General features: G+C 44.0%; 7 protein-coding genes across 7 annotated transcripts; 5 read left to right on the top strand and 2 right to left on the bottom strand.

The window, feature by feature from the left end:
* Nucleotides 1-67: 67 nt before the first annotated feature.
* On the top strand, nucleotides 68-448 carry LOC128755058 (histone H4). The gene has a single exon (XM_053858257.1). The coding sequence runs from the start codon at nucleotides 83-85 to the stop codon at nucleotides 392-394; it is 312 nt and encodes a 103-aa protein (XP_053714232.1). The 5' UTR covers nucleotides 68-82; the 3' UTR covers nucleotides 395-448.
* Nucleotides 449-5,064: 4,616 nt separating this feature from the next.
* On the top strand, nucleotides 5,065-5,457 carry LOC128755057 (histone H2B 1/2). The gene has a single exon (XM_053858256.1). The coding sequence runs from the start codon at nucleotides 5,083-5,085 to the stop codon at nucleotides 5,455-5,457; it is 375 nt and encodes a 124-aa protein (XP_053714231.1). The 5' UTR covers nucleotides 5,065-5,082.
* Nucleotides 5,458-7,641: 2,184 nt separating this feature from the next.
* Nucleotides 7,642-8,940, bottom strand: LOC128755050 (uncharacterized). The gene is made up of 4 exons (XM_053858249.1): nucleotides 8,874-8,940; nucleotides 8,703-8,809; nucleotides 8,471-8,497; nucleotides 7,642-8,340 (listed from the first exon to the last, which is right to left on the bottom strand). The coding sequence occupies exons 2-4, from the start codon at nucleotides 8,807-8,809 to the stop codon at nucleotides 7,776-7,778; spliced, it is 699 nt and encodes a 232-aa protein (XP_053714224.1). The 5' UTR covers nucleotides 8,874-8,940; the 3' UTR covers nucleotides 7,642-7,775.
* A 3,976-nt stretch (nucleotides 8,941-12,916) lies between these two features.
* Nucleotides 12,917-13,772, bottom strand: LOC128753546 (histone H4-like). Its single transcript, XM_053855328.1, has 3 exons — nucleotides 13,719-13,772; nucleotides 13,492-13,652; nucleotides 12,917-13,226 (listed from the first exon to the last, which is right to left on the bottom strand). Exons 1-3 carry the CDS (start codon nucleotides 13,770-13,772, stop codon nucleotides 12,917-12,919), a joined length of 525 nt encoding a protein of 174 aa, XP_053711303.1.
* Nucleotides 13,773-19,555: 5,783 nt separating this feature from the next.
* On the top strand, nucleotides 19,556-20,150 carry LOC128755054 (histone H2B 1/2). The gene has a single exon (XM_053858253.1). The coding sequence runs from the start codon at nucleotides 19,556-19,558 to the stop codon at nucleotides 19,928-19,930; it is 375 nt and encodes a 124-aa protein (XP_053714228.1). The 3' UTR covers nucleotides 19,931-20,150.
* Nucleotides 20,151-20,523: 373 nt separating this feature from the next.
* LOC128755053 (histone H3) lies at nucleotides 20,524-20,944 on the top strand. Its single transcript, XM_053858252.1, has one exon. The coding sequence runs from the start codon at nucleotides 20,534-20,536 to the stop codon at nucleotides 20,942-20,944; it is 411 nt and encodes a 136-aa protein (XP_053714227.1). The 5' UTR covers nucleotides 20,524-20,533.
* Nucleotides 20,945-21,657: 713 nt separating this feature from the next.
* LOC128755055 (histone H4) lies at nucleotides 21,658-21,969 on the top strand. Its single transcript, XM_053858254.1, has one exon. The coding sequence runs from the start codon at nucleotides 21,658-21,660 to the stop codon at nucleotides 21,967-21,969; it is 312 nt and encodes a 103-aa protein (XP_053714229.1).
* The last annotated feature ends 446 nt before the right edge of the window (nucleotides 21,970-22,415 follow it).

The following is a 22,415-nucleotide window of genomic DNA, read 5'->3' on the forward strand; positions in this document are numbered from 1 at the left end:
TCGATCACGTCCGCAATACAGCTTTATATTGGGAGGCAACTCTGGCCATGAGTACTTCGGTATCAACGTTCGAGCTGCAAGCATGTCTGGCAGAGGCAAGGGCGGGAAAGGACTCGGAAAAGGAGGCGCCAAGCGTCACCGTAAGGTTCTCCGCGACAATATTCAGGGCATCACCAAGCCCGCTATCCGCCGTCTGGCTCGCCGTGGTGGAGTCAAGCGGATCTCCGGCTTAATCTACGAGGAGACTCGCGGAGTGCTCAAGGTGTTTTTGGAGAACGTGATCCGTGACGCGGTCACCTACACCGAGCACGCCAAGAGGAAGACCGTGACTGCTATGGACGTGGTTTACGCTCTCAAGAGGCAGGGCCGCACTCTGTACGGTTTTGGCGGCTAAACCAATTGCGAACTAACTACACCCTAAAGGCTCTTTTAAGAGCCGCCTAAACCAACTAAAAAGCTGTCCTGTGTATTCTGTATTTGGCAATGTGCGTTTTTCCACAAAACGGGTCATCTGAATTATTGCCATTTTACCATCAAACTTGCATATTTTTTAGCGTGGATTTGGCTCTACTTTGGTCTTAAACGGGCCATGTGGGGTGTAGGAACTCTTACTTAGCTCATAATTCAACAAAGGCAAACGTCTTGTACTCCCCCTCCCCCCGCCAATACATAAATTCAGTTGTGAATAGCTGCTACAGATATCTGTAAGTTTGTTTTCTTACATACAGTATATTGTCAATAGTCATTGCAAACTGTCATTGTTGCTGCGTGGGTGGTGATGAGTGCGGAGCTGGCGATGTTCACTTCAACTACGGTTCAGCTGATTAGTTACGGAGCAGGGCAGTCTCCATTGCCGTGTTTCACTATGCTGTTTACGTCTGTGTCCTGTGGAGCATTGTGAAACAGTTATAGTTTGTTTGGGATCGTTTACTTATCAAAGATAAAACTCCACTATGATGGTGTTGTTTATAGAAACTCCCTGGTCATCTCTGGAAAGTTTGGATATCATCTGACAACTCTAGTTCTTTTACCGGAACTCTGCAGCGGTTGATATCCCATTCATCAGCACTCAAAGGGTTAAAAGTCAAACTCAACTCAAAGGATTATTTGTCTATAAAATTGTAAGTCCACCTCAGCATAACATTGTATCCTTGTTTGCATTAAAGTGAAGAAAAAGAAATGAAAGAATAAATGTTTTCAAGTAGATTCCCAAAACAATATTATATATCGATCAGACATTTCTTAACAAGAAAATAGGTCTAAATAGGCAGTCAGCTGACATGATACAGGGGAGGATTTGAACTTTGTAATGTTTGCTGCTTTACAATGTGGTTATGATTGATGCAGGGATTTTAAAGTTTACACAGAACTATGAGTCTGTTGTTGATTGACGTGAATACATATTGTGAAGCAGTTTTAGAACCTGTTTGTACTGTAGGGAATTTAAGAACAATAACACAAAGAACAACCACAAGACATCATGACTTCAACCGGATTACAAAACCAATTAATATGTGTGGATCATGTATTCATGAAAATCAGTCCATTTTAAAAAAAAAAAAAGGTGCTTCACCTCTTTGGTTCCTGCTGTACACATATGTGCAGATAACATGTTTGTCCTTGCCGAGGTACTTTGTTTTTTTAATGTTGATCAACTAACCACATTTAGGGACGCTGCTCACACCATCTTGTAGTGATAATGAATGAGGGGAAAAAGGAAAGAAGTCAAGCAAGTAATTCCTATCATAAAATGCAAAAAGAACAACTAAAGAAAAGCTTGTATCTTCAGGAGATGAAGGAGAGATTTAGGATGAAGTTAATTCCGAGAAACTCTGAATACCATTGATTCATGTTTAAATATGCAAGTAAAAGGTCATTGTGAACAGAAGCAGCCATCTGCAGAAGAGCTTGTGGGTTGAAGGACCACTTCACTTTCTGCTTCATACTAATCAACCTAATGCCTCTTTTCCAAGGGTGTTTATCTTAGCTTACATTTTGGCTGATCAGGATCACCCGAGTGAGACATTTGCTAAAAATTCAAGATACCGTAAGATAAACACAACCATAAAAAAAGCACTTCGTGTAAATCACACTTAGTCCCAGTTTCACCTCGCTTCATAGTCTAAAGTTTTTTCCCGAGTCCTTTACCTCCTTTTCGCTTTTTAAATTACTTTATTCAAATGACATTTTAATACAAAGGATATAATTAACACATCATAACAAAGGTAAGATACAGTTTACACCGCCACATTAAAACATTTGCTTTAAAATAAAACCTTCATAACGATAAAACATTCCACTGTCAATGCACATTTTCTTTTGTGTCTATGGACCTCTGCCCTTTCAGTTCCATAATTATCTGGTTGGCGATGACGTCACCTGGGGTCGCCCTATTATGCAAGACCAGCATACATCTGGTCTTCCACAACTTGAATACCACATGGGAGATCACACCCCAATATAGATCTTTCTTTTGTTGGGGCATGGACTCACCAAAGATTCCAAACATCACTGTATTCCGGTTGACCTCCACATCCAGTCCAATGTCTTTTATCCTGGCCCACACATCTCTGGCCCGAGGACACTCCAACAACAGGTGGTCAATTGTCTCGTCCTGCTGGCATCCATCAACAGGACAACACTTGGTCTTAACAAAGCAACTCCACTTTACAACAGCCCGTACTGCGAGTCTGCCAATGGACACTAGCCACATGATGTCTCTCATAATCTCGGCCATCTCCCGGGCAAAGATGTTCCTAACGCACGTGCCGTAATGCTCCGCTTGGAGGCCTTTATACAAGATATAACCACCATAAAGATCATTTGATATAATCTTGTAGATCTTTTTGTTGGAGTCTGCGACCCAGTTAATCGGCAGATGCCAGTGTCTCGCTCTAAAATCTGAGTAGGCTAAGACATAGTAGGGGATGTTATTTCTCGCTCTCCCCTTCATCTTCTCCCACCTGGATCTGTGCCCCACCCACACAGCATTTCGCTGGACTCCAGCAGCAATGGTTTTACAAAAGGTTATGAGCAGCTTAAGCGGCACATCCATGGCTCCAAGCCCTCCACCTTTTCTGCTTTTGTAGAGCAGCTCCCGCTTCGCCACCTCTCTGGTGGCTCCCCAGATAAAGTTGACAAGCAGCTTGTTTAACCTCTTTATGGTGTGCACTTGAGGGGGAAATATGTTTGTTAAGGGCATTAATTTAGATAAAACAAATATTTTTATGATTAAAATTCTGAGCTTGTAATTGGTGTTTTTGTTTTCCCACTTGCTAAGTTCTTCTGTCACTTCCCTTTCTTTTGCGCTCCAGTTTTCATTGTAGCTGCATGTGTGGGAGAACTCTATTCTCTGGATGGTAGTTTTGGTTTGATCTTTTATAGCAAGTGGGACTTTATTATTAGGATTTCCAAACCAGACTGCCTCTGTTTTGTGTTGGTTTAATTTTGCTCCTGAGGCCTTTTCATCGTTCTTCAAGTGCTCATTGACTATGTCCCGTTCGTCTTGGTTATTGATTACCAGTACGATATCATCCGCATACGCCATGGCCACGATTCTCTCGCCACTTTGTGTCCGAGTTCCGTTTAATCTCTGGTAATTTTTTATATTGTTTAAGAGGGGGTTAATGGCTAAAATGTAAAGTGCTGCTGATAGGGGGCAGCCTTGCTTCACCCCTCTTAGAACGTCAAACTGCTAAGTCAAAACACAGTTGACTTTAGCCTGGACCGTGGAATGGGCATATAAAAGCTTGATCTGATCAATAAAATCCTGTTTAAAACCATAGCTTCTTATAACATGCCACAAATAATCCCTTGATTAAAAAAAAAAAAAAAAAAATCAAATTTCAAATCAATTTTTTTTTCTGATTCAAGGCCAACACATAAAAATCACGCTTCGTACTAGTGATGTCACGCAGAGTGGCCACCGCACAGATTTGCTCTCCTTCAACAATGGTGTCAAGGGTTGTGCTGAGATTCTGCATTCAAATATATAGATCTTATAATCAATGTTCATCATTATCACGTGCCTCCAGTTGTTTATGTCGTAAGGGTCTCCTTTTTTATAGATCAAGGACATGACACCTTGATAAGCCGACAAGTGGAGGACCCCCTTCAACAGCCCTTCGTTAAAAACCGAGGCAAGTATTGGAGCGATCTCCCCGATACATGTCTGGTAGAACTCACGCGGAAGTCTGGGTCGGATTCCTGTTGACCCGTGGTCATTTTTGATGTTTTAAAGTGGGTTGATTGCTAAAATATAGAATGCTGCTGATAGAGGGCAGCCTTGCTTCACCCCTCTTTCTGTGATGATTCAGACAAAGAGAACAACCCAAACGCAGGAAGTATAGAGAGGCTGATGTCAATATGTCCCCAAACAGAGTTCAATAACAAAAACAGCAGAGCCAACACAAACGGGATGCAGCCTAAGTCCAAACAAATAACTACGAGACTCCAACAGAACAAGCTCAACCAAAGTCCATCACATCCCTTTCACAGCACAAGTTTGTTCGCTTTCTATGTTGGTTCCTAGGGCCGTGTTTAATCTTAACATTAAAATGTTTGTATGTAAAAATATTGTAGTCAATATTCATCATTGTTAGGTGCCTCCAATTGTTTATGTTGCGAGGGTCTCCCTTTTTATAGATTAAGGACATAACACCATGGTAAGTCAATGTCTGTGTACACGTTAAACTCACTGCACAAGATGATATACTCGACCTTCCTATGCCAACTCATCAGGACCATAACTTAAAAATATATATATTCTTATTGTTTATGTTTTACTTTTTGAGCTTATGGTGGAGTTGCTGCGGCATCAAAACTGTAATAATAAAATGAAGGTTGTCTCTCTCATTCATTGTAGCATAAACTTAGCGCACAAGTAGTTCAATAATGCGCAGAGGCGCAAGTCTTCAAGACAGAAATAACCGACAACTCTTGAGAACAGAGCGCTCAGCACGAAAGACAGACAGCCCGCCATTTTCCAAGGCAGCCAATCAGAAACAGGCAACGACACAGCTCAACCGCCATAAAAGCGCGAGCTGCGCCGGTTGCAGTCATTCGCTACTGTCCAGCAGTATCATGCCTGAACCAGCCAAGTCCGCGCCCAAGAAGGGCTCCAAGAAAGCCGTGACCAAGACCGCCGGCAAAGGAGGCAAAAAGAAGAAGAGGACCAGGAAGGAGAGCTACGCCATCTACGTGTACAAGGTGCTCAAGCAGGTCCACCCCGACACCGGCATCTCGTCCAAGGCCATGAGCATCATGAACTCGTTCGTCAACGACATCTTCGAGCGCATCGCCGGAGAAGCGTCTCGTCTGGCTCACTACAACAAGCGCTCCACCATCTCTTCCCGGGAGATCCAGACCGCCGTGCGCCTGCTGCTGCCCGGTGAGCTGGCCAAGCACGCCGTGTCCGAGGGAACCAAGGCCGTCACCAAGTACACCAGCTCCAAGTAAACCTCCGAAACTCAACGGCTCTTTTCAGAGCCACCCACTTTTATCTGACGAGCTTTGCGTTGTTGCCAGCACAGTGACTTGCATGTCGACTCAAAGCTTTAAACACAACTGATGACCATCTCAGAAATGACAGAGTAATGTGGCGTTGCGCAAGAAAAGCGCCATAGTTTCCATTCAGGAAGAAATCACATGTTCAACTTTAACTTGGGATGACGTCAACCCCACTTAACTCAAAACGCAAACATGCGAGTGAAAGCTGAAATATTTTGGGCTGATCCATCAACTAATTTGACGCGAGATACAATTAAAAGCATGTATCATGAATATTGTCCATACAAGCGCCCCCTGGCGCTCTCAATAATCGCCTATATATTATATTTTTAAATTTGCCTCCTTTGCCGGCGGTCTTGGTCACGGCTTTCTTGGAGCCCTTCTTGGGCGCGGACTTGGCTGGTTCAGGCATGTTGCTGCTGGACAGTAGCGAATGACTGACGCGGGCGCGGCTCGAGCTCTTATAGCGGTGGCGCTGTGTCGTTGCATGTTTCTGATTGGCTGCCTTGGCGGGATGGCTTTTCTTTGGTTTGTTTCTGTAATTCCCGCTCAAATTTCTGACGCACTTCTGTCTCCATGGAACTTTGATACCGGTAGAAACCAACTTCTGTCTGTTGTGGCTCCTCAGCTGCGCACATGCCCACACCTTTGAGAGACTTTTGTTTGCAACTGTTGTTTAACAGCAGTTTTCACTCACAATATGTTTAACTTTATCAACATTACATTAGTTTAGGATGAAATAGCATTAGCGTCAACAGAATTAGTGCTAGCAATGCCACACCTAGCATTAAGCTTTTGCAACATTATTTTCAGCTTAGCAACAAAATCATCAGTTTTAGTTCTGAAATTTTTACTTACTTGCAACTGTGGCTTCAGATTCAACAACTTTAGCTTAAGCAATATTATGCAGGCTTTAGCGCCTTTCACTATTGTGTCTTTTGCTCTCATATTGTCATGTTAATCACGATTGACACCAGTTTTAACTACATTTGCTTAATGACAATGACATTCGTTCTAAAAGATTTATCTTCAGTAATTTTAGAAATATGATCTTCAGTCTTAAACCTAGCTTCAGTAACATCAGCATTGAAAACATTAGCTTCAACAAATTAGCTTTAACCGCATTTATCGACTTTGACATTGACATTAGCAACACGAACATCAACAACATCAACTTTATCTTAGATAAAATAGGCTGGAATAGCCATAACGTAGGAAAAATTGGGTCTAGCAACCTTAGTTATAGCTTTTTCCAACACTGTATCTAAAGAAAACAAATAAAAAATTGTGTTAGCTAGTTAACATGAGACATTTTTTATCATTAGCACTGTAGCAGTAGCTAACCTGACTAGTTAACCTGACCGAGTCTGCTGCTGTGTAGAGTGTGGGCGTGTGTCAGCGTGTAAGTGAAATGCTTCCTCAAACAAGTTATGATATGAAACTCTAAATGACAGAACAGTGTCTACTGATGGCTGAACAGGAAACTGCATTGAAATCTTCAAGTGTTCTGGTTGGCCTGGGCAAACACATGCTCTTAGATTCTGTAGCAGATGGAAAGGCGGTTAAGGTGCCTGCTGCGTTTAGTGGCAATATCCAACCAATCACCCAGTGACGCTGTTGCTATTAAGTGACACCGTCAGGCCTCTCTCTGCTTCCGGACTGCCGGTTTTGGTACCAGGTCACCCGTAAGCTGTCTGTCTGCACAGACAAGTGGCTTGGGGTTTTGGAGCGCCAGTTTAATAAATTTGATCGTGGTGATGCTGGTGTAATCGCTGTTGCATGTATAGATGGTAAACTCTCATCATTCTGGTCACTTTCATTTCAGATTGTGGGATTTTAGAGTGTGACTGTATTAATAAAGGATGTATATTTATGAACATGCAATTGGAACACTATCTCGTGTCTCTCGACAGCGGACCCGCGTGTCCTTAGTTTAATCATTCTCTGGGCGAAATTCCCAAAGTGGCATTGTTGGACTGTTTTCTAATTTTTATTTTTTATTTTTTTTAACTTCACATATTTGCCCAGAAAATTTTGTGAAGTCAATCCTGTCATCCATTGTGGACGTTTTTTTTTTTTGGTTTTTTTTCGTGTTTCTGATGAGGAGCTTCTTGTGTGGAGCAAGTCTTAAACTGATGCTGAGTGCTTTAATTAGGAAACAAATATGGCAGACAAACAGAGATACTGAGCAAGCACTTTGGTTGGATTACTTCTGCAGAGACTCGACAAGAGAAGGACTTGAATACCGGGTTCACTGAGAGGTTACTCTAGTTGTCTGCGATACAGAACCTCACTGCCAGATCGTTGTTGAAGCAGCGTTGGCACTGACCCCCGCTGCAGCGGTAGATGTTAGAGAGTCCAATGGAGGCCCCAAGGTTCTTCAGAGACGTTGTCATCTCAGCAGGAGTCAGGGGTCCACGGTTCGGAGGCTTGAAGATTTTGGTGAAGACCAGTGCCCGGTTGGCCCACGCATTGATCCTCTTGATTAGCTGGAGGATGTTGTACGAGTTGCGATCATTGGTGCAGATTCCGTTGCAGGGAGAGGTGGAGCAGTAGAACACCATCAGCTCTTGACCCTGGGCCTGCAGGTTGAACCTCTGGAGGACTCGGTACTCTGAGTGACCAATGACGGGAGGCTGGGTCTGGCAGTAGTGGCCATCCACAGGTTTCAGCACAGTTGCAGCCACCAGACTAGAGCTGGAGTAGATGTCACAACTATTAAGGATCACGTTCTTCACCGAATCAGAGGTATCTGGTACTTGATTCACGTTGTACTGTCCAGGCTGAGAGCCCTGAGGGACCTTCACAGCCAGAGTGAAGGTGGGAGCATTGCTGTTGGAACCAGAACAAATGTTAGATGATGGTGTGAGATCTATTCTGAACAGGGCTGAGGAGATCTGGTCAGGTCAAGGTCTAAAGAACATTAAAAACCTGTCAATAACAGCATGGTGTGAGAACTCACTTGGTGTTGGGGAAGTTGGGCTTGAACCTGTGACAGAGATGTGATAGTTGAGTGTCAGAAACACGAGTCCAGGTCAGTGTGAATAAATAATGAAACAAAAGTTTGACTTTCCTCACAATAACATGAAAAACTGAACCAACAGACGATCAAAATAATGTTCTTCAATCATTCATGATGTTTGTTTGAAGATGTTTTCTGGCAAAGTGTTCCGAGAGAAGACGGAGGACCACACCTGTTCAGGAGCTGGTCCACTACATTGTTCAAAATGCCCACATCCACGGCGAGTCCGGGTCCCAGCAGGGCTGCAAGACTGAGGACCAGCAGACTGAGACGGGTCATCTGAGGAGAGCAGAGTCCAGATGACATCACACAATACAGTAGATTTGAAGAGACGGTGGCTCACCTTCTCTGCTTCAGGACGTGTGTGTGAGGATGAGTAAGAGGAGGGTTTGAGTGTGTGTGCAGCAGTCCTGACTTTTATCAGTTAAGTTACCGTGGAAACGCCTCCCAGTGTAAATATGATCGTGTTTCCGCAGGGTGATTCAGGAGTCACATGACATTCAGAAACTTTTTTTGATGAACCAGCAGTCTTTGTCTGAGCTCCTCCAAGTCGGGTTTAATGTTCCCCTTCAATCAGACCTTAGCACAGACTGGCCCTAGGGCCACATGCAACCTTTTGACTGCCCTGTGGCAGTGTGAGAAAAACGATCAAATTGAGCAACTATTTCTGCCTCCTGATTGAGAATTTGATTTTTTTTTTTTTTCTCCTTCTTTGCTCTCCACAATCAGTTCAACTCAAAATGAGGTCTGTGACAATAACAGTTTTGCCAGAGGACCTATTGTTGCACGAATGATCGCTGATGAATTCTATTATTGCCATTATTTTGAGCCCAAATGAACTTCTGAGTGATAGTATTCCACAGTTTTGCTGGAACAGCCATTCAAATACAAACAACCTTTGTGACAGACAAATTTTTACCTTTTTCTCCGGAGTTGCTCGCAGAGATGTGTATAGGTTGCGTCACCACAGCACCGCCTCATCAAAGTGCTGGTGACAGGTTTTTGACATTTTTAATATGATTTGTAAAGCATATACTCATTCTCGAAGAATTTCACGCCTGTTCATAGAAAAAAAAAAACAAAAAACAAAACAGAGTCTGAAAGTCAGATTTTGCAGTAAAGACAAGTCTGTTTAACTTATAAATGCACAGACACACTTATTTGATTGCATTAAATCATTATATTGCAAAATCACAAGTAGGCAACATCGTGTCACCAGCTCTATTTCATTTCCTTCAGTCCTCTGAGCTCCATTGTGCGGCAGAGACTCAGCAGCTGCGATCAAAGACCTGAGGTCCCAAAAGGACACTGAGGTCCAAAAAGAACATGATCTTTGACCTCAAACTTGTGGTTCTTTTGGTGGACAATTGGAGAACTAGTGGCTGAATAAACAGAAGTTTGGGTTTCATTTCAACACCAGAGAAGAAGATGTGGAGAGGGAAAACTCCTTTCGTCAGCAAATCTGAGGCGTTCTGAGAAGAGACAGAAAAGTTCTGTGAAAGTGGAACTGCGGCTGGACATGTTACACAACCAGCCGCATCTGGCATCCAAACAAGCGAGTGGCTGGAGTACACACACAGACTTACATACAAGGAAGTAAAACTCACTAGTGCGCACACACAAGCAATGGAAAGATAAACTTTACAAGTTTACACACACAGGTAAAGACGTGCACAGGTTTGTGATGCCATCTTTGTGGGGACTGCTCACTGATACCCAAAACCTAACCATCCAAATCAATTTACCAAACTTAACCAGGACTCTGGTTAAAAAAAATAAAAAATAAAAAAAATCTGTTTAGAATCACCTGGTTGTTTTGAAGCCCTCATCCTCAGATTGAGAAAACCCTGCTTTTGAAGCACATTTAAATCATATTCACATCTTCGTGTTTTCACTTATTGTCCGATTTATATAGGAAATCATAAAATCATGTTTTCATAGAATGATTTTATCCCCTAAACCGGCACAGCATGTTAATATGTTTTATCTTGTTCATCTTGTCATCAATAAAATATGAATGTAAGTGTATATAAATGATTGTTCATGCACAATTGGTGCGAAAGAAAACAACATAATGTGAACATGGAGAGGAAAAACTCTTAGTAGAAATTTTATAGTTAATATAGACACAATATCCCACATTAAAGAGATGTCACAAAGATGTGAAGAGACTGGTGGATAGAATGTGAAACATGTGATCATGAAGCTAAAAAGATTGATGAAGTTGAACTGATCAAGTGACCGAAGTAACAGTGGTGAGGTCATAGGATTCTGATGGAAAGGTCTGCTGCACCAGTCCATCATGAAGATTGCAAGTTCATAAAGCTTCATGAAAGTTTTCTGCTGAAGTGCAATATTCTTGTTGTGCTCAAACTGCAAACATCAAAAGTGAGGAGGATTGTGACACCAGCACACCAGGGACGCCTGGGTTTCCTTGGCCTGGTGCTGCCCTCGCGACCTGACCTCAGGTCAGCTGTGGAAGATAGAGGGATGGAATCACTTGAACAAGAGAAGATAAGCTGGAAAGAGCTTTTCTTTGAGAATCTCATGAGAGCACTTGTGTTTGTTTGAAGGTGGAGACTCTGTTGAGACTGGGGTCAGAGAGGAGGGAGACCCCCGTCTGTACCAACTTTGACCAGAGCTCAGAGGTGAGATGACGAGCTCCAAGATTGTTCTCCCCATCCTCATTCTCATTGCATCTTCTGTGTTGAAGATCAAAGCTGCAGCCTTCTTCAGTCCTTCACACTTCAGAGTGTCACAGATCTCTGCATCATCTCATCACTTCCTCCTGTCTCCAGTCCTTCAGAGCTGGTCCTCTGTCTTCTCCTGCAGAGGCCAAACTTCACCGTGTGTCAACATGTCTGACACTGTGGACTGACTCTCACCTGATTGGTTTAACTTTGTGTGCTTGATGAGTTGGAACAAACCTGCAGCCCTTTCAGGAACAGTTTGGACACCCCTGCTGTAGACGGTCGAAGCCTCGAACTGGCCGTGCAATGTGACCGGTTCAGGAAGTGGATCGAGCAGTTCAATTCCAGATTTAAGCGACACGAAACACAATGGAGTTTCCCCATTTTGTCATGTTTTGTGAGCATTTGGGAACGTTTTGTGAACCTCTCTGCATCGATTATTGATGACTGTTATCATGGAACCATCAAGAAAGAGAAAGTTTTCCCCGCTTTAGGACCACTTCGATCTTATCTCTGTCTACAAGGTAAGTACTAAGTATAACAAATGTAATTGAATGTGGAAAAAATATTAAAGCTGATGTTTTCTTAATAAGTTGAAGTCAAGGTTGTGTTTGAAAGAGCCCAGATAGAAGAACAACACTTCATCTATGTTGAGGCACGATAAGGCCCTGCATGAGAGGAAGGAGACCGGTCCTGAGCAGCGTAGCATCGGTGAGCGAAATAAAATGCAATCGTCATTGGAATTGCTGAAAACAATGGAGTTAGCGGGAGTAACAAGGTGAGGTGTCATTGCGTTGAAGTGCGGTTTTGAGGCTTTTGTGACAAAGTGTGATTTATTTTTTCCCTCATGATAGTTAGTTATCAGACTTATTAAAATCCAAGATTATTGTTCTAATCAGTGCATTTCTGTGTGGGAGTGGTGTGGATGATACTTTGGTTGAAACGAAACAGGTACCCAAACTTGTACATCTCAGCAAAAAGACACCTCTGTGCCCTCACCTCATCTGTTCCAAGTGAAAGAGTTCTGTCAAAGAAACGAAACAGGCAAAATCCAAAAACAGTTAAAAAATATATATTTTTGAATAAAAATAGTTGAAACTAAAATTTGCTATTTTGTGTGTGTAAATCTTATCCATGCCTTCTGAAACACCATTACTGCATTTACCCCCATCTGTCTTATATTGTTGACATGGGTGCAATCCCACTGAGAGCTCTGAGCAACAGAAGTTCATGGTTGCAGAATTTTAGATTTAACGTCCACTTGGTGGTGCCAGAGCGCAAATGAACCTTCTTGAAGAGTCGACCGCCTTCAAGAAGCTTCATCTCACCATCACAATTTACAGCAATATACAGGATAGACACAGGAACAGCGACTCCCCGGTGACTGGGTTTTGTCACTATTGTGGACAACAGCAGGAGTGTGCTATTCGTACCAAGCCGAATCTTTGTTTTTCAAAATGACCGTCGTCAAAGAAATAATAGGTGCCGGTGCCCCCGTCGACCTGGCGGCCGTGCTTGAGCACGTTGTTTCCCCATCAAAACCATCAATAGCGCATCACGATTATCTGCTGGTGTATTACATATTGTCAATGCATGAGAGGTGACGTGACTCGATCACAGTGCAAAGCTAAAGCTTTTCAGGTGGTGCGGGCGACTCTTAAAAGAGCCTTTGCGTCTCGAGTGTATCTAGTTGGGTTTAACCGCCGAAGCCGTAGAGAGTGCGGCCCTGCCTCTTGAGAGCGTAGACCACGTCCATGGCGGTCACGGTCTTCCTCTTGGTGTGCTCGGTGTAGGTGACCGCGTCACGGATCACGTTCTCCAAAAACACCTTGAGCACTCCGCGAGTCTCCTCGTAGATGAGACCGGAAATGCGCTTGACTCCACCACGGCGAGCCAGACGGCGGATCGCGGGCTTGGTGATACCCTGGATGTTGTCGCGGAGAACCTTACGGTGACGCTTGGCGCCTCCTTTTCCGAGTCCTTTCCCGCCCTTGCTTTTTAAATTACTTTATTCAAATGACATTTTAATACAAAGGATATAATTAACACATCATAACAAAGAGGTAAGATACAGTTTACACCACATGAAAACATTTGCTTTGAAATAAGACCATCATAACGATAGAACATTCCATTGTCGATGCACATTTTCTTTTGTGTCTATGGACCTCTGCCGTTTCAGTTCCACAATTATCTTGTTGCAATCTATTATGCAAGACCAGCATACATCTGGTCTTCCACAACTTGAATACCACATGGGAGATCACACACCAATATAGATCTTTCTTTTGTTGGGGCATGGACTCATCAAAGATTCCAAACATCACTGTATTCCGGTTGACCTCCACATCCAGCCCAATGTCTTTTATCCTGGCCCACACATCTCTGGCCCGAGGACACTCCAACAACAGGTGGTCAATTGTCTCGTCCTGCTGGCATCCATCAACAGGACAACACTTGGTCTTAACAAAGCAACTCCACTTTACAACAGCCCGTACTGCGAGTCTGCCGATGGACACTAGCCACATGATGTCTCTCTTACTCTCGGCCATGTCCCGGGCAAAGATGTTCCTAACGCACGTGCCGTAATGCTCCGCTTGGAGACCTTTATACAAGATATAACCACCATAAAGATCATTTGAATTAATCTTGTAGATCTTTTTGTTGGATTCTGCGACCCAGTAAATCGGCAGATGCCCGTGTCTCGCTCTAAAATCTGAGTAGGCTAAGACATAGTAGGGGATGTTATTTCTCGCTCTCCCCTTCTTCTTCTCCCACCTGGATCTGTGCCCCACCTACACAGCATTTCGCTGGACTCCAGCAGCAATGGTTTTACAAAAGGTTATGAGCAGCTTAAGCGGCACATCCATGGCTCCAAGCCCTCCACCTTTTCTGCTTTTGAAGAGCAGCTCCCACTTTGCCACCTCTCTGGTGGCTCCCCAGATAAAATTGACAAGCAGCTTGTTTAACCTCTTTATAGTGTGCGCTTGAGGGGGAAATATGTTTGTTAAGAACATTAATTTAGATAAAACAAATGTTTTTATTGTTTATTAGGATTTCCAAACCAGACTGCCTCTGTTTTGTGTTGGTTTAATTTTGCTCCTGAGGCCTTTTCATAGTTCTTCAAGTGCTCAATGACTATGTCCAGTTAGTCTTAGTTATTGATTACCAGTACAATATCATCTGCAAATGCCATGGCCACGATTCTCTCGCCACTTTGTGTCCGAGTTCCGTTTAATCTCTGGTCATTTTTTATATTGTTTAAGAGGGGGTTAATGGCTAAAATGTAAAGTGCTGCTGATAGGGGACAGCCTTGCTTCACCCCTCTTTGAACATCAAACTGTTCAGTTAAAACACAGTTGACTTTAGCCTGGACCGTGGAATGAGCATATAAAAGTTTGATCTGATCAATAAAATCCTGTTTAAAACCATAATATCTTAAAACATGCCATAAATAATCCCTAGATAAGAAGTCAAAGGCTTTTTTCTGATCCAAGGCCAACACGTAAAAATCACTCTTCGTGTCAGTGATGTCACGCAGAGTGGCCAGGTTGTCCCACATTAGTCTCCCTTTCACCGCACAGGTTTGCTCTTGTTCAACTATGGTGTCAAGGGATGTGCTGAGCCTCTGCATTAAAATGTTAGCTAAAATCTTATAATCGATGTTCATCATCATCACGTGCCTCCAGTTGTTTTTGTCATAAGGGTCTCCTTTTTTATAAATCAAAGACATGACACCCTGATAAGACGACGAATGGAGGACCCCCTTCAACAGCCCTTCATTAAAAACCGAGGCGAGTATTGGAGCGATCTCCCCGATACATGTCTGATAGAACTCAGATGGAAGTCCATCTTGGCCTGGAGCTTTACCTCGATTTAGTCAGAGGATGGCCTCCTTCACCTCCTCGACACTCACTTCTGAGCTATTGGCCGTCTGATGAGATGCCTTTTTCAGGTTAATGAACGCGTTCATGCGGGCTTCTGGTATGATACAACCCTTTACAGTGAGTCCGAATGGTCTCCCTCTTAGGGACCTCCTCCTTTACCAGTTCCCCGTCACTGTTCCTTATTGCATAGATGTGGCTGTTTCTCAGGTGGGTTCTGTGCCCCTTATTTAAGTGATGGACATTACATGTGTTTTTGTTTGCCACCCCGAGATGGAGTCTGAGATGTTGTGACATGTCATTCATCTTGATCAATTCTGACCGTATTTCATTCAAATGGTGTTCATCTTCTACATATTTGCTGGGTTTAGTTTGTATATCAATATATTCTGTCATTAGGTCTGTGTATCTTTTATTCTGCTCTTGGTTCAGGATTTTACTTTTATATTTAAAAAATGCTCTCAATCTTAGTCTTAGATTTAAAAAGGACCTCCAGGTTGTTGATTTTTTCTATTTCAGATTTGAGTTCTTCTACTGTGTTATTGTGGTTTAATATTTCAACATTGAGTTTCCAGTAACCTTTCCTTTCATCATTTCCCAGTAGCAGACCTGTTTCTACGGTAAGATGGTCAGAATTGATCAGTGCTTTTGTTTTGTAGTACACAGGTTTGATGCTCTCAGAGACATAACGCGATCGATCCGTGTCTTAATGTTTCGGTCAAACCGTGTAAAATCAACTTTGTTCGGATATAAAACTCTAAAAACATCTTTCAGGTTCGAATCCTCGCTCATTTGCTTCAAGGCTCTCCCCTCTCGCGACAGTCTCAGGGGTTTGACTGGGATTCTGTCTTTCATATCTGTGTACGCATTAAAATCTCCACACAAGATAGTGTCATCCCCGACCGTCAGCAGCTCCTCCACTTTCTTAACGATCCTGACCTTGGCGGCAGAGTCTGGAGGAGTGTAAACATTAATGATTCGGACTTTGTTGTTCAAATAAAAACAATCCACTAATAAAACTCTTCCAGGGATTATTTCTCTTAATCTTATAATCTCCCAGGTGTTCTTAAAAAATATCCCGGGATTATTTCTCTTAATCTTATAATCTCCCAGGTGTTCTTAAAAAATACCCCAACTCTCCCAGTCGTCGCCTACATTGGCCGCGCAGTAGCTCCTCTCAGAGTGTTCTGCTTCGCAGGATGAAAGGCTGGTGTGTCGGCGCCCTCTGGCGGAGATGTCGGTGCATTGCGGGCAGCCTGCGCCGTTTCTGTCCTCCGTTTCTGGCTCTTGGCGATGCTACTGTACGACTTTGGACACTGGAAGTAAGTGGGTCCTCCCCCACACAGGCTACATACCGCGGTCTTAGTGCACTCCTTGGCCTTGTGACCCAGACCTCCACACTTCCAGCACTTCACCTCTTGGCAGTCTTTGACCTGGTGTTCTGTACTGTTGCAGACGAAGCACTTGGTCACCTGACCGGGGTAGAAGATGCGTCCACTGTATGGCCCAAGGGAGACGGTGTTGGGGATCATGACGTAGTCAGAGCCGAAGTTCTGCAGCTTCACATGGTATTTCCTCACTCCATACCATATACCGAAATGATCAACGGGTTTGTATGGTCTGTCGAGGATAGTGCAAAATCTGCCAATAAAAGTGGACACCTCGTGGTCCAAGACCCTTCCGGTCCAAAACTTCACCACTAGGTTCACAACATCAATGGTGACAGATGAGTCCAGCTGCCAGGGTTTCCACTTCACAGACTCTGAGTTTGCTTATATTTTTCCAAGAAACTTCTTAGTGGTGGGAACTTCTAAGTGAAAGTTCAAATTCCCTCCCATTTGGGAGAGCAATGAAGGAGTAGACGTCAGTGGCTCTAATCCATCCAGAGTCAAATAGCAGCTCCCTGCCAACATAATCTCGGGAGGGCGGTTCACCCTCACCCATGTATTTTAGTCTCACCCAGTTCTGGGTGAAACGCTCGCCAAAGGGCGCCATGTCCCTTGCCCAAACCAGGCTCGGTGTTATGTGAGTCCAAGCTGATATGCGTCTACTTAGTTAATCCAAAACTCACAGAATAAGGTGCCCTCACAGGAACAAGTGCTCAAACGGTTGCAGCTTGTCAGTTAAATTCCGCCCTTGCCTCTGCCAGACATGCTTGCGAATGTCGGGTGCTGTGTCGGGTCTCCAGGGGTCCCGCCTTGAGGTGTGTGAAACTCTGATGGAAAAATTATCGTTGCTGTTCAGACTATTGGAAAGTTACTGGTGAAGACTGCCTCATTGTTTTTTTGTTAAACCATTCCTCCTTGTTATGAGAACAGACTGAGCATCTCACAGATGCACAAGGTTGTTGCTACATTCTTGCTTGTTATCTCCAATGTTATTGTGTACCCCTCCCATCCTGTGATTAAACTTTATGCTCGCTGAGAATTCCTCAGTGAGAGTTTCAACTTCATACTGTGATCCTACTGTGTTCTCACTCTCTTTGCAAAGATTCTTCAATAAAGACAATTCCCTCGTTGAAGTCAAGAAATTCCACAAAAACGCCCTCTTCCTTGTCCTCTTCCTCTCCCAGTTGTTATGGGAATAATTATATTTTACTTATTATATGAATCAAGTTATCTTGTGCTATTGAATAAACTGCTTAATAATGCTGTAACTAGTGAAAGATTGAATCCAACAGATGCTGTGATGTTGGGTAAGGTAACTTCAATTCAAGCAAGCCAATCAGAAGAGAGGCCCAGATTACGTGTCAACAGCATCCCACAAAACTAAGAATGACATCAAAACATCAAAAGGATTCATCAACGTCACTCCAGACTGAGTGGCGTTGACACAACTCCAGAGGCCTTTTCGTATGTATTCAGGTGCTGGTTGATTATCTCCAGTTCAGCTTAGCTCTTAAATATCAGCAAAATGTCATCAGCATATGCCATGAAATTGATTCTGTCTTTACAGTGGGTCTGGATTCCTGTTGACCTGTGGTAATTTTTTGATCTTTAATAGTGGGTTGATTGCTAAAATATAGAATGCTGCTGATAGAGAGCAGCCTTGCTTCACCCCTCTTTCTGTGATGACACAGACAATGTGGAGAACCCAAGCACAGGAAGTATAGAGAGGCTGATGTGAATATATCCCCAAACAGAGTTTAATAACAAAAACAGCAGAGCCAACACAAAAGGGATGCAGCCCAAGCCCAAACAAATATCTAAGAGAGACTCCAACGGAGCAAGCTCAACCAAAATCCAGGGAGCATCAAAAGAGTCCAGAAACACAACGACAACAAGTCGGGCACGAGGAACTAAGAAACAAGAAAGGAAAAAAAATATTTAACTTACTAAAACTCTCAAGCACAAAGGCAAAAAACGGGGCAAACAAGGAAGTAAAAATCATTTCCAAAAAAAATGTTCAGAATAGGACTCCAAACACATGCCACAGCACAGAAACATTCATGATCTGGTGCTGCATCAACCTCCAGCTTCTCCTTAAGAGGTGGAGGCTCATCAGAGGAAATTGATTGCAGCTGCCGATTGCGCCCGACACTGTCAAGAGAGACACACAGGAGCAAAAAATGACAAAAATAAAAGTATGGCGGGGTCGGCCATGACACTTTCGACATTAAGCTGTTCAGCCTAAAAGCCTGTTGACATTATCCTGTATGGTGGAATGGGCATATAAAAGCTTGACTTTGTCAATAAAATCTTGTTTAAAACCGTAGCTTTTAAAAACATGCAATAAATAATCTCTGGATAAAAAAATAGACTTTTTTTGGTCTAGGGCTAAAACATAAAAATAATTTTCATTGCTTGTGATTTCCTGTAAGGTGGCCAAGTTGTCCCACATCAGCCTCCCTTTCACGGCACAAGTTTGTTCGCTTTCTTTGTTGGTTCCTCGGGCTGTGTTTAATCTTAACATGAAACTGTTTGCAAAAATCTTGTAGTCAATATTCATCATTGTGAGGTGCCTCCAATTGTTTATGCTGTGAGGTTCTCCTTTTTATAGATTAAGGACATAACACCATGGTAAGTCAATGTCTGTGTAAATGTTAAACTCACTGCACAAGATGATATACTCGACCTTCCTATGCCAACTCATCAGGACCATAACTTAAAAATATATATATTCTTATTGTTTATGTTTTACTTTTTGAGGTTATGGTGGAGTTGCTGCAGCATCAAAACTGCAATAATAAAATGAAGGTTGTTTCTCTCATTCATTGTAGCATAAACTTAGCGCACAAGTAGTTAATTAATGCGCAGAGGCGCAAGTCTTCAAGACAGAAATAACCGACAACTCTTGAGAACAAAAGCGCTCAGCACGAAAGACAGTCAGCCCGCCATTTTCCAAGGCAGCCAATCAGAAACAGGCAACGACACACTCGCGCGTCATCTCCGCCACTATAAGACCGCGAGCTGCGCCGGCAACAGTCACTCTTGCTACTGTCCAGCAGCAACATGCCTGAACCAGCGAAGTCTGCGCCCAAGAAGGGCTCCAAGAAAGCCGTGACCAAGACCGCCGGCAAAGGAGGCAAAAAGAAGAAGAGGACCAGGAAGGAGAGCTATGCCATCTACGTGTACAAGGTGCTCAAGCAGGTCCATCCCGACACCGGCATCTCGTCTAAGGCTATGAGCATCATGAATTCGTTCGTCAACGACATCTTCGAGCGCATCGCCGGAGAAGCGTCTCGCCTGGCTCACTACAACAAGCGCTCCACCATCTCTTCCCGGGAGATCCAGACCGCTGTGCGCCTGCTCCTCCCTGGTGAGCTGGCCAAGCACGCCGTGTCCGAGGGAACAAAGGCCGTCACCAAGTACACCAGCTCCAAGTAAAACGGTCCTCGTCCTTCTCTTCCCAACGGCTCTTTTCAGAGCCACCCACTGCATTTGACGAGCTTGTCGTTCTCCCATGTTCACGAGTAACTACTTTGACTAAGTGTCTGAGGTTCTTACACAGAAAGGCGTTGATTCACACATTCTGCACTGGACTTGGACCTGGTCTTGGTGTGTTCCCTCTACTAGCTGCCAGCAGCTACTTCGAAAACGGAACATATCCATGTATTATATATAAAAAATTATCAGTGTTGTATGTATTATTGCCAATACAATTATTGATTTTGAACAAAGTCATTGTTCTTAGCAAATCAACTTTCCTTTCAAGACATCACTCTTAAATACGTAACAAGGGTTTTTACATTTTGCTCTGATCTCCATCAACTGTCACGCATCGACCAACACAAAACAGATTTGAAATGTAGTCGGACGGATTCCTTCAATCAAAACCCACGGGGTGGATCTGTCGAACATTAATAGCCAATCGGAACAGGAGTTGGGGGTAACGCCTCACACTGACGTCACGCGCGACACCCTTAAAAAGAGAGCCACCAGCCCATGCGCCACTATTTTTCTCTGGAAGAGTAGGAGAAACACGGTAACATGGCCAGAACCAAGCAGACCGCTCGTAAGTCCACCGGCGGTAAAGCCCCCAGGAAGCAGCTGGCTACCAAGGCCGCCCGCAAGAGCGCTCCAGCCACCGGCGGAGTCAAGAAGCCTCACCGTTACAGGCCCGGCACTGTGGCTCTGAGAGAGATCCGTCGCTACCAGAAGTCCACCGAGCTGCTGATCCGCAAGCTGCCCTTCCAGCGCCTGGTTCGTGAGATCGCGCAGGATTTCAAGACTGACCTGCGCTTCCAGAGCTCTGCTGTCATGGCTCTGCAGGAAGCCAGCGAGGCTTACCTGGTCGGCCTCTTCGAGGACACCAACCTGTGCGCCATCCACGCCAAGAGAGTCACCATCATGCCCAAAGACATCCAGCTGGCCCGCCGCATCCGCGGAGAGAGAGCTTAAACCCATACGCCTCTCACTGGACCCCACAACGGCTCTTTTCAGAGCCACACACTCAACTCTAACGAGATAACGCTTCTTGTTACAAACACTGAATTATTCCTATTAATTACTCTTCGTTCAGTAAATACTTAACTTATTACTATTATGGTCAGCCTACAGGACATGATTATAATGTATAACATAACCCGTCCTCACGAAACGGTTCCCCACTGATTCTGCCGACAGTCACTATCCACATAGCATGTCTTTTACTCTCACCGGTAGAGATGTTCATGGCGCAGGTCTCATCGTGGAGTGTTCAAAGTAGCCACCATACAGTTTATTTGAGCATACCATGTGCAATATCCACGCATAAATAATATGCAATATATGCTTCAATTTCACGCTGATGACATATTCTATTGGCAGCAACGTCCATGGTGCCGTCCCCTCAGTCACACTGGAAAGAATATTTATTCAGGGATATGCAGTCAACAGACGATCATCGTCGTAGTTTTACTAGTAGTAGCCATGTACGCGTTCAACCTCATCGTCTGAATAACGGCATGTGTCCGAGTGAGATCCCTGTCTCACCACCAGGAGATTTGCGTGAACTTTTGAGTGACGTCATAGTCCGCCCTTTTCTCACTGGCTGGCTTCGACTACGTCCGCAATGCGGCTTTATATTGGGAGGCAACTCTGCGCACTTCAGCTTGCACCTATAGACTGTAAGGATGTCTGGCAGAGGAAAGGGCGGGAAAGGACTCGGAAAAGGAGGCGCCAAGCGTCACCGTAAGGTTCTCCGCGACAATATCCAGGGCATCACCAAGCCCGCTATCCGCCGTCTGGCTCGCCGTGGTGGAGTCAAGCGGATCTCCGGTCTCATCTACGAGGAGACTCGCGGAGTGCTCAAGGTGTTCCTGGAGAACGTGATCCGTGACGCGGTCACCTACACCGAGCACGCCAAGAGGAAGACCGTGACTGCTATGGATGTGGTCTACGCTCTCAAGAGGCAGGGCCGCACTCTGTACGGCTTTGGCGGTTAAACCAATTGCTAACTACAACCTAAAGGCTCTTTTAAGAGCCGCCCAAACCAACTAAAAAGCTGTCCTGTATTCTACTATAGTTCTACTATAGTTGGCAATGTGCGTTTTCCACAAAGCGGGGTCATCTGACTTTTTATATTTATTTAATTTAACTGAGTTTACAATCAAACTTGCATATTTATTATGCGTGGATTTGGCTCTGCTTTGGTCTTAAACGGGCCATGCGGGGTGTAGGAAATCTGACAACTCTAGTTCTTGACTGGAACTCTGCAGCGGTTGATATCCCATTCATCAGCACTCAAAGGGTTAAAAGTCAGGATTATTTGTCTATAAAATTGTAAGTCCACCTCTGCATAACAGTGTATCCTTGTTTGCTTTAAAGAGAATGACAAGAATAACTGATTTTGTCTGTAACCTAGTATCTCTCTGCCCCACTATTTCAGAAG

Source organism: Synchiropus splendidus, chromosome 2 (assembly GCF_027744825.2).
Source record: "Synchiropus splendidus isolate RoL2022-P1 chromosome 2, RoL_Sspl_1.0, whole genome shotgun sequence".
Classification (NCBI taxonomy): domain Eukaryota; kingdom Metazoa; phylum Chordata; class Actinopteri; order Syngnathiformes; family Callionymidae; genus Synchiropus; species Synchiropus splendidus.